The sequence below is a fragment of the Oryx dammah genome, unplaced genomic scaffold (assembly GCF_014754425.2).
Source record: "Oryx dammah isolate SB20612 unplaced genomic scaffold, SCBI_Odam_1.1 HiC_scaffold_7, whole genome shotgun sequence".
In the NCBI taxonomy this organism is placed as follows: Eukaryota; Metazoa; Chordata; class Mammalia; order Artiodactyla; family Bovidae; genus Oryx; species Oryx dammah.
Window position 1 is genome coordinate 38,730,201 of NW_024070191.1, and position 15,129 is coordinate 38,745,329.

General features: G+C 37.4%; 1 protein-coding gene across 1 annotated transcript in view; it reads left to right on the forward strand.

Annotated features, from left to right (window-relative positions):
• The window catches only part of TOP2B (DNA topoisomerase II beta), a 97,396-nt gene that overhangs the window by 36,814 nt on the left and 45,453 nt on the right, over positions 1 to 15,129 (forward strand). Inside the window, exons 7-9 of the mRNA XM_040243019.1 lie at positions 12,564 to 12,734; positions 13,575 to 13,665; positions 14,972 to 15,035. Of these exons, the coding sequence (XP_040098953.1) occupies positions 12,564 to 12,734; positions 13,575 to 13,665; positions 14,972 to 15,035 (326 nt within the window). The remainder of the gene's footprint in view (positions 1 to 12,563; positions 12,735 to 13,574; positions 13,666 to 14,971; positions 15,036 to 15,129) is intronic.

Here is a 15,129-nt window from a genome sequence, read left to right on the forward strand (position 1 = left end):
GCTGTTTGAAACTGTTGAGGCCGGATCAGTGTTTCCTCTTAGAACTGCTGATTCTCTGTAACGGTAGATATTCTGCTCCAGGATTGAATTGGTTAGCTTTAACAGTTAAAAGCTGTATTTTGTTTACTGTTAGTTAATTTTGTAGATGTTTAAATGACCACTTTTTCATTCATGCTCAATGGAAAAATTTCTTTTCATTCATATAAAAAGTTTGATGAAACTTAGAGGATATCATTCAAAATCAGAAAAATTCATTTAAAACTAAAATTGACTTGCTGATTAAATATTTTCTCATTATAAAAACTATTAAGGGAAATAGAGTAAAATTAAAGCAAAAATCACTTTTATTTATAAATTATTTCCTCCTGTTGAATTAGAACTTTATTAAAAAGGTAATCACTCCATAAGTTCACTTTAAGATTTGATGCTTGCTCTAAATTTAAGTTGGATTATGTGGGCATCTTTATGTCCGTAATATACATCATTGACCATAGGCCATAGTGGTCATAGTTAAATTTTATCGGGGGCAATATAGGGAAGTGGTTGTGAGCATGGACTTTGTCAGATTGAGGTAGATTTGGAGTCCGTGTGTTTAACAGTCACTGAGACTGCAGAAAGGGGCCTAATCTTTCTAAACCTATTTCTTCATCTGTAAAATAAGGTTGCATTGATAATTAAATGAGACAGTATATGTAGCACATTGCTGAGCTTAATAAATTTTTGCCTTTGTCAGTGAAGCTCAAGAAGCATACATTAAGAAATGTAAAGTTGCTTTCACACAGAATATCTTTGAGCCAGAGTGAAAGCATTTTATTCCTTTGCAAGAGTTCAGGAATTTGTTGTGGAGGTCATCTATTTCTGAAGATGGTTAATTTTGCTTGCTTTATTGAAACATGTTATGTTGCTACCTCTTTGTGGGTAATGGGAAGAAGTAAAAATGGAATCAGTCCCTGATACTGTGGTTCTTTTTAGGGAGCTGGGGGTGTGGCAACGCCAAGGGTCGGGATGTGTGCTGCCGGGTAGTGTGAACATGGTCAAATTTCACCGAAGTTTACATTTCAGTATCTGAAACCATAAAGCACAGTGGTTGAACATTATTAATTTCTTTTAATAGTGCACTGGATTTCCGTTTCATTTGTAGTATCTTAAGATTTTTTAAAATTAATAAGTGACAAATATAAGTACTATAGTAGAACTATTTTGAGTAAAAATTGACAACAGCTGTGAAGGCTTCACCGAAGCAAACAATTTCTTGAATTAATTTTTAGTTTATAAAGTTTGATTTGTAGACTAATAATCTATTTCATTCAGTCAGTCTTTAATCATGTTTAAGTGGTTGCAAAAAATAAATGTATGGAAATATTAGAATACAGTCAATCTCTTTATGAATATTCATCTTTTCCCAGTACTACTCTAATTTGGTAGGTTAAAAAGAACATTATCATGGAAAATATTAGGCCTATACAATTACGATGGCCAGAATGATGCAGAGGCTCATCAAGCTTCAGTGGTCATCAGCTCAAGGCCACTCGCCTTTCCCTTTCTCATTATTTGAAGCAAAGCAAATCCACTTTATTTGTAAATATTTCAGTATTTCTAAAATGTAAGTTTCTTAAGTATAAAATTACTGTTAACCATGGAGTTTTTAAAAAGTAAAATTGAATGAAATATAAAACTTTTATGACCAAGAATATTTCTAGTTTAGGAAACATGACTGTGTATATAAATACTGTTTAAATATTTGTATTAAAAATTTTGCTTTCATGGCTTATTTTTGTAAGTCTAAACTCCTCAACCAGACTTTCAAGTCAATTTTTTATAATCTATGTTCCAATTGACATTTAGTCCATATTGTCATGGACGGAGGAGCCTGGCAGGCTTCAGTCCATGGGGTCGCTAAAAGTCCAACACAACTGAGCGACTTCACTTTCAGTTTTCACTTTCGTGCATTGGAGAAGGAAATGGCAACCCACTCCAGTGTTCTTGCCTGGAGAATCCCAGGGACGGGGGAGCCTGGTGGGCTGCCGTCTATGAGGTCGCACAGAGTCGGACCCGACTGAAGCGACTTAGTGGCAGCAGCAGTCCTCATACTTAGATTTAGCTCTTCACTTGTACCCTGGGCATCTCGCTTGTTTTTGTCACTTTGTGTTCTTGTCTTCCAATAGGACTGCCTCTTGCTCTTCTTTTTACCAGACTAAATAACACTTCAAGGCTAGTTCAAAGTCTCATCAAAGTTTTGTTACCCTTATGGATCATAAAACATAAATGTTCTTCTTTTTAATGTAACTTTTACTGTGTGATAACTTTTGTTTTAACAGTTAGATTATCAGCTCTTAAAGTCAGAGACCATGTATCTTTTATAGTTTTTAGCAATAAGCTGGATACTTAGTCCAAACTTAGTTATTGTTAACCAATTAGATAGTTACATACTAACTTCTGAAAAGTCTTCTGCCCCTAGGACAAGTGATGAGGTTGCAATGTTCTTTAGATACATTCTCAAGTAACTAATTGCAATATTTAGAAACAGTTTTTATAGACTGTTCTAACTTTTCTGAATGCAAGTGTGTTTACCAGTAGTTTCAGATACATTAAATACTGGTAGCAACAGTTGCATTTTACTAAGTATGTTAAAAAAAAATACACCTTTTCTGTATTTTAAAAAATTTTAATGTAAATAGGACCCAGTTTTAAAGAAGAGGGGAGATCAGTAAAATTATAGCCATTTCCAGAGATGGAAACAAGCTTACAGATTAGGTAACAAAATGTGCATTACATGGCTAAGGCAAAGTCTGGGATTTAAACCAGCCCTATGGGCTTCCCTCATAGCTCAGTTGGTAAAGAATCTGCCTGCAGTGCAGGAGGCCCTGGTTCAATTCCTGGGTCGGGAAGATCCGCTGGAGAAAGGGATAGGCTACCCACTCCAGTATTCCCGGGCCTCCCTGGTGGCTCAGCAGTAAAGAATCTGCCCACCATGCGGGAGACCTGGGTTTGATCCCTGGGTTGGGAAGATCCCCTGGAGAAGGGAAAGGCTACCCACTCCAGTATGCTGGCCTGGAGAATTCCATGGATTATACAGTCCATGGGGTTGCAAAGAATCAGACACGACTGAGCGATTTTCATTTCACTTTCACTATGTTCTTAACCATCCTTTACACATTCCCCTGCTTAAAAAGTTACAACCAAAGCAATTTGTCTTTGATATGATGATATCACAAGGTAAAAAGAGAAAAGCCTCCTGATGAATATGTGTGTACCTCTTTCTAATAACCTTTCTTTTACTTTCACATGAAAGACTAGGGAGTATAATTCCTTTTCAAAGTATATGTATTTTGAATAACATTGTAAGCATGATGCCTTATAAGAATATGGGCTACAAAATCGTACCACCTGGTTTCAGAACTCAGCTTTTTCCATAATAACTTTGTTAGCTTAAATTCTTCAAACCTCAGTTTCCTTGCTGTAAAAAGGGAATCATTATTAATAGTGTCTACTTCCTGGAACTTTTATGAGGCTTGAGAGTATTCATTTAATTCCTGCAATACTTTGCATACAGTAAACTCTTAGATGAGTGCCCATGTGTGTGCATATGTGTGCGTGTGAACACAGATACACACACACACTTGTATTCCCCTTCTTTATATTAAAAAAAAATTCAGTGATTAGTATTTTCGAGTCAGAGAAAATTTTTGTATTGCAAAATGATCGTCACAATGAGTCTAGTTAATATCACCATACATGGTTACATATTTTTTTCCTTGTGATGAAAATTTTTAAACCTACTCTTAACAACACAATATTATTAACTGTACAACATGGTGCTGTTAACTATAGTTGCCTTTCTGTGCATTACATCCCAGGACTTAGTTATTTTATAACTGGAAGTTTGTACTTTTTGACCACCTTCACCTATTCCCCTCCCCGCCCTCAACTCTGGCAACCACTAATTTGTTCTCTGTATCTATGAATAAATAGATACAGATTGGTTTTTTGTTTTGCTTTAAATTCCAAATATAAGATTGTACAGTATTTTTGTCTTTCTCTGACTTATTTCACTAAATGCGAATCCTCTTTAAATCTACCCATGTTGGTCCAAATGCCAAGATTTCATTCTTTTTTATGACTTAATAATATTCCACTGTATATAAACACCACATTTTCTTTTTCCATTCATTCACTGATGGACATTTATGTTGCTTCCTTGTCTTAGCTTTTGTAAACAATGCTGCAGTGAACCTGGGGGTGCATATATCTTTCAAATTAGTGTTTTCATTTTCCTCATGTAAATACCCAGGAGTGGAGTTGCTGGATCATATGGTAATTCTATTTTAAATTTTCTCAGGGACTTTCATGTTATTTTAGATAGTGACTACACCAGTGTACAGAATGTACACCAATGTACACAAGGGGTCCTTTTCTCCACATTCTGCCAATACTTGTTATTTCAATAATAAGCATTCTAACAGGTGTGAAGTGGTGTCTCACTGTGGTTTTGATTTGCATTTCCCTGAGATTAGTGGTGTTGAGCACCTTTCATATACCTGTTGGCCATGTGTCATCTTTGGAAAAATGTCTATTTATCTAATCTGCTGCCCAGTTTTTAATGAATCTATTTTTTGCTCTTGAGTTGTGTGAATTCTTTCTCTATTTTGAATATTAACTCTCTATCAGGTATATGGTTTACAAGTACTTTCTCCCAGTCAGTGGTTTGCCTTTTAAGTTCAATGGTTTTCCTTTGCTGTGCAGAGCTTTCTAGTTTGTTGTGGTCTTACATGTTTATTTTTGCTTTGGGGGTCAAGTAAAAAAAAAAACATCGCCTAGACTGATGTCACAGCGTGTACTCCTGGTTTTCTTCTAGGACTTTTTGGTTTCAGGTCTTACATTCAAGTCTTTAATCATCTTGTGTTTTTTTTTTTTTGTATGGTGTAAGATAGGAGTCCAGTTTCATTTTTTTGCATGTGGCTGTCCTTTTTTTCTCAGCACCACTTATTTGCAGTTTTATTTTTGGCTGCGCTGGGTTTTCGTTGCTGGGAGCGGAGGCTCCCCTCATTGCTGTGTGGCGTCTCCCCGTGGTGGCCTCTCTCGTTGGGGAGCACGGGCTCTGGGGTGCCCTGGGCTCAGCAGTTGTGGCTCCCGGGCTCTAGAGCGCAGGCTCAGCAGTTGTGGCTCATGGGCTTACCTGTTCTGTGGCATGGAGGATCTTCCCAGATCAGGGATCAAACCCTTGTCTCCTGCACTGGCAGGCAGATTCCTTACCACTGAGCCACCAGGGAAGTCCCTCAACACCACTTCTTGAAGAGACTGTCCTTTTCCCAGTGTGTATTCTTGCCAACTTTGTCGTAAAGTAATTGCCCATATAGGCATGTGTTTATTTCTGGGGTCTGTTCTGTTCCACTGATTTGTCTTTTTTTTTTTTTTTTTTAATGCTATTACCACACTGTTTTGATTACTATATTACTTTGTAAATAAGTGATACAGTTAGTTTTTGTTTCTTTTTTTGCCTGAGCCATGGGGTATGTGGCATCCTAGTTCCCCTGCACTGGGAGTGCAGAGTCATAACCACTGGGCTGCCAGGCAGAAGTGAAAGTTAGTCACTCGGTCAAGTCCAACTCTGCGGCCCCATGGACTGCAGCCCACCCGCCTCCTCTGTCCATGGGATTCTCCAGGCAAGAACACTGGAGTGGGTTGCCATTTCCTTCTCCAGGGGATCTTCCTGACCCAGGGATCAAACCTGGGTCTCCTGCATTGCAGGCAGGTTCTTTACTGACAGAGCCACTGGGGAAGCCCCCGGGAAGTCCCTATAATCAAGGTTTAAATTTGGGTGTGTGATGCTCCAGCTTTGTCCCTTTTCAAGATTGCTTGGGCAGTTCAGTTGTGTGGCTCCATATATATTTTACCATTCTTTATTCTATTTCTGTGAAAAGTGTTGGAATGTTGATATGAGTTACATTGAATCTTCAAGATTGCCTTGGGAAATTGGACATTTTAGCAATATTAATTCTTCTATTCCATGAACATAGAATTTCTTTCCATTTATTTTTGTCTTCAATTTCTTTAATCAGTGTCTTACAGTTTTCAATATTGAGGTCTTTTTCCTCCTTGTTTAAATTTATTCCTAGGTAGGGACTTACCTGGCCATCCAGTGGTTAAGACTCCACACTCCCACTGCAGGGGGTGTGGGTTCGATCCCTGGTTGGGAAACTAAGATCCTGCATGCTGCACAGAGTATATATGATATATATGTATACAATATTATTATATGTTATATATATTATTATATATTATTTATATATAACATATATATATATTCCTGGTATTTTAATTTTTGTTGTTGCCATTATAAGTGAGATTGTTTTCTCAATTCCTGACAGTTCACTGTTAGTTTACAGAAACACAGTGGATTTTTGATTTTGTATCTAGCAGCTTTCCTAAATTTGTTCGTTAGTTCTAATAATTTTACGGTGGAGTCTTTAGGGTTTTCTCTACATAATATCATTTCCTCTTCAATTAGTGACAGTTTTACTTCTTTCTGATTTGGATTCTTTTTAGAGAAAGTATGTTTTATTTTCACTGTGGACATTTAAGCATTTCTTATGATATTAAAGTATCCCTCCTCTTCTAACTTCTCTCCTGTCCCTTGGTTTGGGAGGGCATTTCTGGAGACACATTGTGATTTTTGTTTTTATTAATGGTGGGTAGATAGCATGGCCCTCTCCATGGTTATATGGGTGAGGGTCATATGGGTGATAAAATGAATATCAAAGCCTGGCAGCCTTGAGGGAGAGAAGAGGAGGCCCTATTATGAAGTTGTGATAGGGACGCTGAGGGAGTCTGTAGAAGATATAGGAGGCTTGTTGCTAAGCTTTTGCTGGTCCACCTCCTGTTGGCTTGGTGCTGGTGAGATTTCTCTGCCTCTAACCCACTCCAATGTTCTTGCCTGGAGAATCCCAGGGATGGGGGAGCCTGGTGGGCTGCCGTCTGTGGGGTCGCACAGAGCTGGACACGACTGAAGCGGCTTAGCAGCAGCAGCAGTGTGAAGGAGTGGTTCAGTTCCTTTTTTTTGCACCAACTGGCAAACCATCTCCTTTCCCTCTTTGGCAGCAGTTCTTTCTCCCACAGAAAAACAAACTATGAGTGATTGCCCCAAATTGCTGTGTATCAGGTGACCGCTCTGTAAATGGAAGAATCTTTCTTTTTACAGAATGATCTTGATACATACTTTCTGAAATTAAGAGTTTGTTTTATTGAAAATTTTTCCTTTCTAGTACTTGAGAAATATTCTTGATAAAGGTTGTATCTGATAATTATTAAATCTATACTGTTTTATTAGAAGTTAGCAATGTTGCAAAAATGCTATAAATATATTAATATTTTAAAATAGATTTTTATATATTTTGACATTTTCATTATAATTTAAAAATTCTCAGTGCATTAGTGCATTGTTTAACATGGCAGTCAGCTTTTGAACTTTAGAAAAAGTCAGTTATAGCATCATCATATGTATAAATCACATGATTAATCACAAATCAAAATTGTAGATATATGGAGAATGTTTTAACATGGGTTTTCTTTGCACTTTCATTGTCTTTAGCAATATGTGGGAGTGAAAATGTTGCCCTCAGTGCTTAGATTCCATTATTTACTGCTATGCTGCTGCTGCTACTGCTGCTGCTAAGTCGCTTCAGTCAGGTCCGACTCTGTGCGACCCCATAGATGGGGGCCCACTGTCTCTGGGATTCTCCAGGCAAGAACACTGGAGTGGGTTGCCATTTCCTTCTCCAGTGCATGAAAGTGAAAAGCGAAAGTGAAGTCGCTCAGTTGTGCCTGACTGCTAGCGACCCCATGGACTGCAGCCTACCAGGCTCCTCCATCCATGGGATTTTCCAGGCAAGAGTACTGGAGTGGGGTGCCATTGCCTTCTCTGATTTACTGCTATAAATAGTTTTATTTGTCCACACAAAGACAATAAAATAAATTACAGATAAACTTAACTCCTAAGATTTCAATTTTATCAAACCCTAAAGAAAATTTATTCAGAATGCTCCTGGCTGTTGATTATTTTTGAGGGCATACTGTTAATTTTTATTCAATGTGAAATACTTAGTGTAGTTACTATAGTACAAGATATTATAAAACAATACTTTACATAGTACAAATACTGTGAGCATACAGGATAAGAAAAGGTTGAATAATTTTTTAATCTGAAGACCCCTTGTTTTCAGTGTTGAGAATAAGCCTAATTCTCTTAGCCTATAGGTATTGAAGGGGCTTCACAGGCGGCACAGTGGTAAAGAACCTGCCCTCCAGTGCAGGAGATGTAAGAAACACAGGTTTGATCCCGGGGTCTGGAAGATCCCCTGGAGTAGGAAATGGCAACCCACTCCAGTACTCGTGTCTGGAGAATTCCATGGACAGAGGAGCCCAATGGGCTACAGTCCGTGGGGTCGCAGAGTCAGACATGACTGAAGTGACTGCATGCAGAGGTATCAACTATGTGCCACTCTCCTTTCCATGGGTGGCACTCAGAGCACTTTTCAGAAACGTAGCTGTGAGCTTGCTGGACTATTTGTGTTGAAGCTAATTTCTTGATCTTTTTTCTGAATATTCTCAGCAACAGTGTTTAAACTGAATTTCTACTCAAGAGTGACTTTCTTTTTAAGAGCTTGAGATAGTGGTAATAATTACTGTGGGGAAAGTGATCAATGAACTTTTTTCATTTAATTTCTCTGTTCTCAGGCTTAGGATGTTGTATTTACATCTGTTTGTTCAAGGGATCAGGTCATCCCATTAAAGGGTATAGAATTGCCCTCTCTTCCCTTCTTCTCAGATTTTGATTTTTAGTGGCTTGGACAATATTCAAGGGGCAACTTTCTAATAATAAACAGGAGCTGCTAGAGACCATTAATCCAGGCTTCTCTCAGAAAAGCTGATAGACCGTTCAGGGGAGAGCCTCCTGGGTTTACTGCCTGGAGTCAGTGAGCAGTGCAGGCTGCTGCTTGTGGAGGGTAGGAAGGTACAGATAGGTCCAACCGCGGTGTGGACTCCTGCCAGGACCCCATTGCCGGGACCCCTGGGCTTGATTGTTCTGGCTTCTCTTACCTTTTTGCCTAGATCCTGGTGAGAAAGTGGGGGCTGCAGAAGCAGTAAGTAGGACAGACAGTGCCTCTAGAAGAAAAAGACACCTTCAGCATTGCTCTTGCTTAACTATGTCTCCATATACATGGATTAATAAGCTTTTGAAGACTGTAATATATGCTCACTGTAGAAGATTAGAAAATGTCTACCAGGAGAGAAAATGAAAAGCTTTTCTACTTCTCACTAGTAATTTTTGTGGATATTCTATTGGGTATATTTCATATTTTCCCTAGGCATGTATATATTGTGTATGATTTTTTCTGATGAAAATGGACTCATATTTTTAAATATGTTTTTGTAATTTTATTCTCTAAACACTATAGTTTTATAAAAAAGCAATTTGTTTATGGCTGTGCAGGATTTTCTCTAGTTGCTACGAGCGAGGGCTTCTCTCTAGCTGTGGTGTGCGAGCTTCTGATTGTGGTAGCTTCTGTGGTTGCAGAGGACAGCCTCTAGGGCATAAGGGCTCAGGAGTTGTGGCTCGCAGGCTTAGCTGTATTCCATGGCATGAGGGAGCTTCCCAGACCAGGGATCAAACCCAGGTCTCCTGCACTGGCAGGCAAATTCTTTACCACTGAGCCATCAGGGATGCCCTAAACAGTATAGTTTTAATAAGCTACTGATTTAAAAATACTTGATTATGTACAATTTCACATAAAAGTTATAGTAAGAGAAATTTATAATTAACATAGTTATTTTTTGGTATAGGCAATTAAGTGTTTACTCAATGAAATAGGTTTAAAAGTTTACATGAAGTTTTGAAATTATTTAAAATCTTCATTGTGAATTGATTTGAAATATCTACAAGCCATCTGTTTTATTGTGATATTCTATAGATAATGTGTATTTCTTAATGCTTTTCACTACTTTAGATAGAATGATACCTTTTTTCCTTTCCTCAACATCTGTTGTATGATATTTAGGAAGAAATATTTTGGCATAAAATGCTTTAAGTATATCATCACACTTATTTTTTAATATCTATGTATTATTCCTTTGGAAAATTACAAATAGTAATCTGACAAAGGCGACTGCTTTTTGCATACTCTCTGACTTTTGAGAGTTTATTCCAGCAAAAATGACAACTTTTTGAAATTGATAGGGATCTGGTAGGTGCAAACCATACATTCCCTATTCTCAGGCACCCACTTGGGAGGACGAGTGAGGTAGGTTTCACCCTGTTTTCCATGCCTGTGTGCCACTTTGCGTGTCTGTGTGCCACTTTGCGTGTCTGTGTGCCACTTTGCGTGTCTGTGTGCATGCTAAGTTGTTTCAGTCAGGTCTGACTCTCTGTGATCCTCTGGGCTGTATCTCAGTGTTATCAGGGCCAAATGCAGAGCCCAGATTAGGTAACCCTGGGCCTTTGTGAGAGTCTAATCTTACAAATGTTTTCTTTGTGGTGGGATTTGTTTTGGAAGAGTAGCCTGAGATAGGAAAGCCTTACTTGCATGGTTATTATAAGTTCCATATAACTTTAAGCCAAACTTGCAAACAGTTCTAAGTTAATGGTAAGAGGTTACTGTTATCCACCTTTGAATGCATGGTATTTATTATTCTTAAGCACTTAAAGAATGTGATCTTAGTAAGTATGATATTCTAACTATTCTGAGGATCCATTAATATAATCAGTTATGTTTTTATTGTTAAATTAATTTCTATGAATTATCTAAAAAAGCGAGGAACATCAATGAGATTTGGAGATTGACATTTTAAAAATACAGTTCATTTTTCTGGCCCGCTAGTTCATCATCCAACTAACTTGACATAAACAGAATATGAAGACTATGAAATAATTATTTTCTTATGTCCAAAGCTATTTTTAATTGACTCTGAGCAGTGTTAATGGGTAACCATATAAATCAAAGAATATGTAAGAAAATCATTTTATGTAAAATTTATGGCAATCAAAGATTATAATTGATGCTTGGATTTCCATAGGTTTTGTTTGTTAAAAGCTTGCTAAGGTTTAGTCTACTCAGAGGTCATGTATTTTGATTTTTAAATGTACATTTGCCCTGCTTTTAAAAATATAATAACTTTAAAGATGATGGTATGGATATGTTTAAGTCTCAAATTGAAGTGGTGTGTTGCTTGCTTGTTGAAATGCACAAAATCTCTCCATCTCCCATTGTTTGTTTTCTGTTTCATTTCTACTAAAATTCAAAGACCTATGAAAATATCTCACTGTGTCTTGAGTTACTTTGGGACTCAAAAAGATAGGCCATCATAATAACTCTCTCTTAGTGAGATATCTAATTTGTCAGCATTAGGGAGTTCTAGAAGTAGAAAGATGTTTTCCTTGCTGCTATTAAAAAAAAGCAGGGAAATCTGCAGCCTGCAGAAATTTTTTTTTTAAATCCTTATCTGCTGTAAGAATTAAAATTACAACTTCTGCCTCCATGGAATTGGCAAAGAAGAGAATTACATACATAGGCTACTATTTCTGGCCCCTCTTTACTGTAGTCTTCAGTGGCTTAATGGTGGGGAACTTGTATCTGTGAGCTTTTGGGACCCCTGCTGTCAGCCAGGTTCAGTCCTTGCCAGCCTATAACCTGATAAGAACGGACGTTCCTTGGAAAGTTTTTAAAAACTAATTACTGAACTGACTTTGGGCAGTGCTGGGTCATCGCGGCGGTGTCGAGGGCCCGTGCTGCTCTCCAGCTGCAGCGGGTGGCTCTGCACTGCACGGGCTTCTCTTCTGCAGCACTGGGATTAGCTGCTGTGCGGGGTGTGGTCTTCCTGGACCAGGGATTGAACCCGTGTCTCCTGCATTGGCAAGTGAATTCTTAACCACGGGACCACCCGGGAAGTCCTTCTCAGGGAAAGTTTTGAGGACTGCAACGTTAATCTTGTATCTTATAGAATTGGGAAATATTTATTTCTTGATTGAATAGTTGTTAGCTGTTCTAGCAGCTCTGGTGTCTATGTTGACCTACTTTCTGGGTTCGGTCAAAACTGCAGTTTCACACTATATTACAAAAGAACTAAACTGTCAGTGAATAGACCTGTGTTCTTTCTGTTGTTTAGTTGCTAAGTCATGTCCGACTCTTGGCGACCCCATGGACTGCAGCGTGCCAGGCTTCCCTGTCCTTCACTGTCTCCCAGAGCTTGCTCAAACTCACGTCCATTGAGTCAGTGATTCTATCCAGCCATCTCATTCTTTGTCACCCCCTTCTCCTCCGGCCCTCAATCTTTCCCAGCATCAGCATCTTTTCCAGTGAGTCGACTCTTTGCATCAGATGGCTAAGTATTAGAGTGTCACCATCAGTCCTTCTAATGAATATTCAGGGTTGATTTTTTAAAATAACTTAATAAAAATGAGCCTGAAGGATAGGTTTTCTCTTTAACAACAAAATAATGTCATGTGTCCATATACATTTTAGTTTACCCTTTGGTAGGTTATTTAAATTTGATTTTTTGGTTAATTTTAGACTCTTTTTGATCAGAACAATGCTGCAAAAAAGGAAGAGTCAGAAACTGCAAACAAAAATGATTCTTCAAAGAAGTTGTCTGTCGAGAGAGTGTATCAGAAAAAGACACAACTCGAACATATTCTCCTTCGTCCTGATACGTACATTGGGTCAGTGGAGCCATTGACACAGGTAGTCATCTAATTTCAGTAAAATTTAATATATATCTGTATCTACTGAATAACATTTTTGTGATTATATGGCTTGTGAATACATAATTTCATGTCTCTGGTAATAACACAAAGTAGGGAGAGTGATCTAAGAGGCAGAAATGTCTCCATTTCCTCCTAGAGATTATAAAACTAGGAGATAAAAACAGAAGTGTAGAGTGTGGGGATGTGTATAGTAAAATGGTGCTGTATGAACTTCCTAAAAGTTCTTAAGTTCTGGCTGTGGTTTATTTTAAATTATAGAATTTGTATGTACACATTGACTATTGTTTAATACTTACTTGGCTTACAGTTAATATCTTATTTGATTCTAGCAATTTTGGAAAGCTGGCACTGTTTTCTCCATTCTATAAGACACTGAAGTTTAAATAGATTTCTCTCTTTTTTTTAAGTGACTTGCTCAGATCCCTCAACTAGTGAGAGCTGGGAGTCATAGCTAGATATCTTTGACTCTAACATCATGCTGCATTCATGCTGTTTTACTCCATGCTGCTTATTTATTAGAAAATATAACACGGGAAGCAAAAGTATAAAGTAAATATGATTTTTTTTCTAACAATTTTTGGTGCCTTACATTAAAGCTGACTTTATGAGTAAGAAGACAGACTTGATATAAAACAAACAATTTCTCAATTTATAGGCTATTTAAATTGAACATGGATTCAGTAAGGTTACTTGTGACTGAAGTAATATGTTTTTCTACTTTGAAGACCTAAGTATTTACAGTGTAAATGACAAATACAGGTCTATGTTTTGTAAAATTTTACTCCATAAATTCTTTTGAATTTCTTTCTCAATGCAGCTCATGTGGGTATATGATGAAGATGTAGGAATGAATTGCAGAGAGGTTACCTTTGTGCCGGGTTTATATAAGATCTTTGATGAAATTTTGGGTGAGTATTTGTTTAAGATTTAATGAATTTGTTTCTATTGATATCATTCATAATGTTCCTGGGTATGTAAAGCCAAACTTATAAATTTTAGAGGCATATCTCAGGTTTTTATGTTGAGTATAAATATTCTTCAGAAAATCTGTTACCTGCTGTAATACGTTCATATTTCTGGACATTATGTCTTTGTGTTTTGCTTTGTTCATCTGTAAAATGCGTGTATTGTATTTGGTCAGTAACCCCAAGGTTAGTGTCTGGTCCTGTCTGTGCAGTTGTCTTGGGGTTGATTACATCCCAGTCGCCAGGGAGGGGATGTTAAAGATAGATTCCAGGGCCTGATCTTTGCAGATTCAGTTATTTTTGGGTGAGACACGTAAAATTGTGTTTCTAAACAACACATTAGGTATTTATTTCTGTTGGGCAACCAAGTTTAACAACCCTTGTTCCAAATACCTCTGTGCTTTCCAAATCACACAGTTAATTCAGTCACAATGAAATGTTGATGTGTAATTGACTCCTGGGGAGTACTCAGACTTTGGGAATGTTTTTAGCCTCACAGATGCATCATGCCACTGGGTTTCCTGCCAGGGTTGTGTGGGTCTTGCGAAGCTTCTTCTTGTCTTTGGGAAAAAGAGTAAAACTGGTTACTTAGGTTTGTACGTTTTGTACTTTTGCTCATCTCACAACTATCTGCCAGCTTTACTTTCAGGTTATACAGTGTTTATCAGGAACATATTCCTTCTGTGATTGAAGTTCAGTTTTATAGCTAGCTTGTGTTCAAATTTTACTGAAGCCATGGTTAATGTATGCAAATATTATCAGTTATAGTTCATAGCATTTAGTATTTTGATTTCTGTGGATGCTAAAGAGTGCCTTTCTAATTCAAAAACAACTGGTTTCAGCTCATTCTGTCTATAAAATCAGTAGTTTATTGAAGGAGATCAAGAGAAAGTAGTTATTTGTTACCAAGATAAAATATAATTAAACCCGATTTTTAACTTTTAGACCTGGATAGGGGATTGTAAACTGCAAATGTTTGTTTTTGTATATCACAAAATCATTCCCCCACCTACCCCACACCTTGTTTTGTAGAAGACATAATAGTAATTTAGTGTGACATAAATTTAAGAATATTATTTGGAAAATAAGGCTTTGTAGTAGAAGTTACCAGTAGTCATTTTAACTATTACCATATGTAAATACTTATATTCAGTAGCGATGCGCTTGCAACCATATGCTTGCTTATGTCACGTGTGTCTGGTTATTCTAACTTTTTGTATATTACTCACCAAAATATTTATTTTTGTAGTTAATGCAGCTGATAATAAACAGAGGGATAAGAACATGACCTGTATTAAAGTCTCTATTGATCCGTAAGTATATTTCAAGGTTAACTTTTTATGCTAAGCTGTTTTATTCAGTAGCCCCAGTTTACGAACGTGTCTCAAATGAATAATTCATACAGTT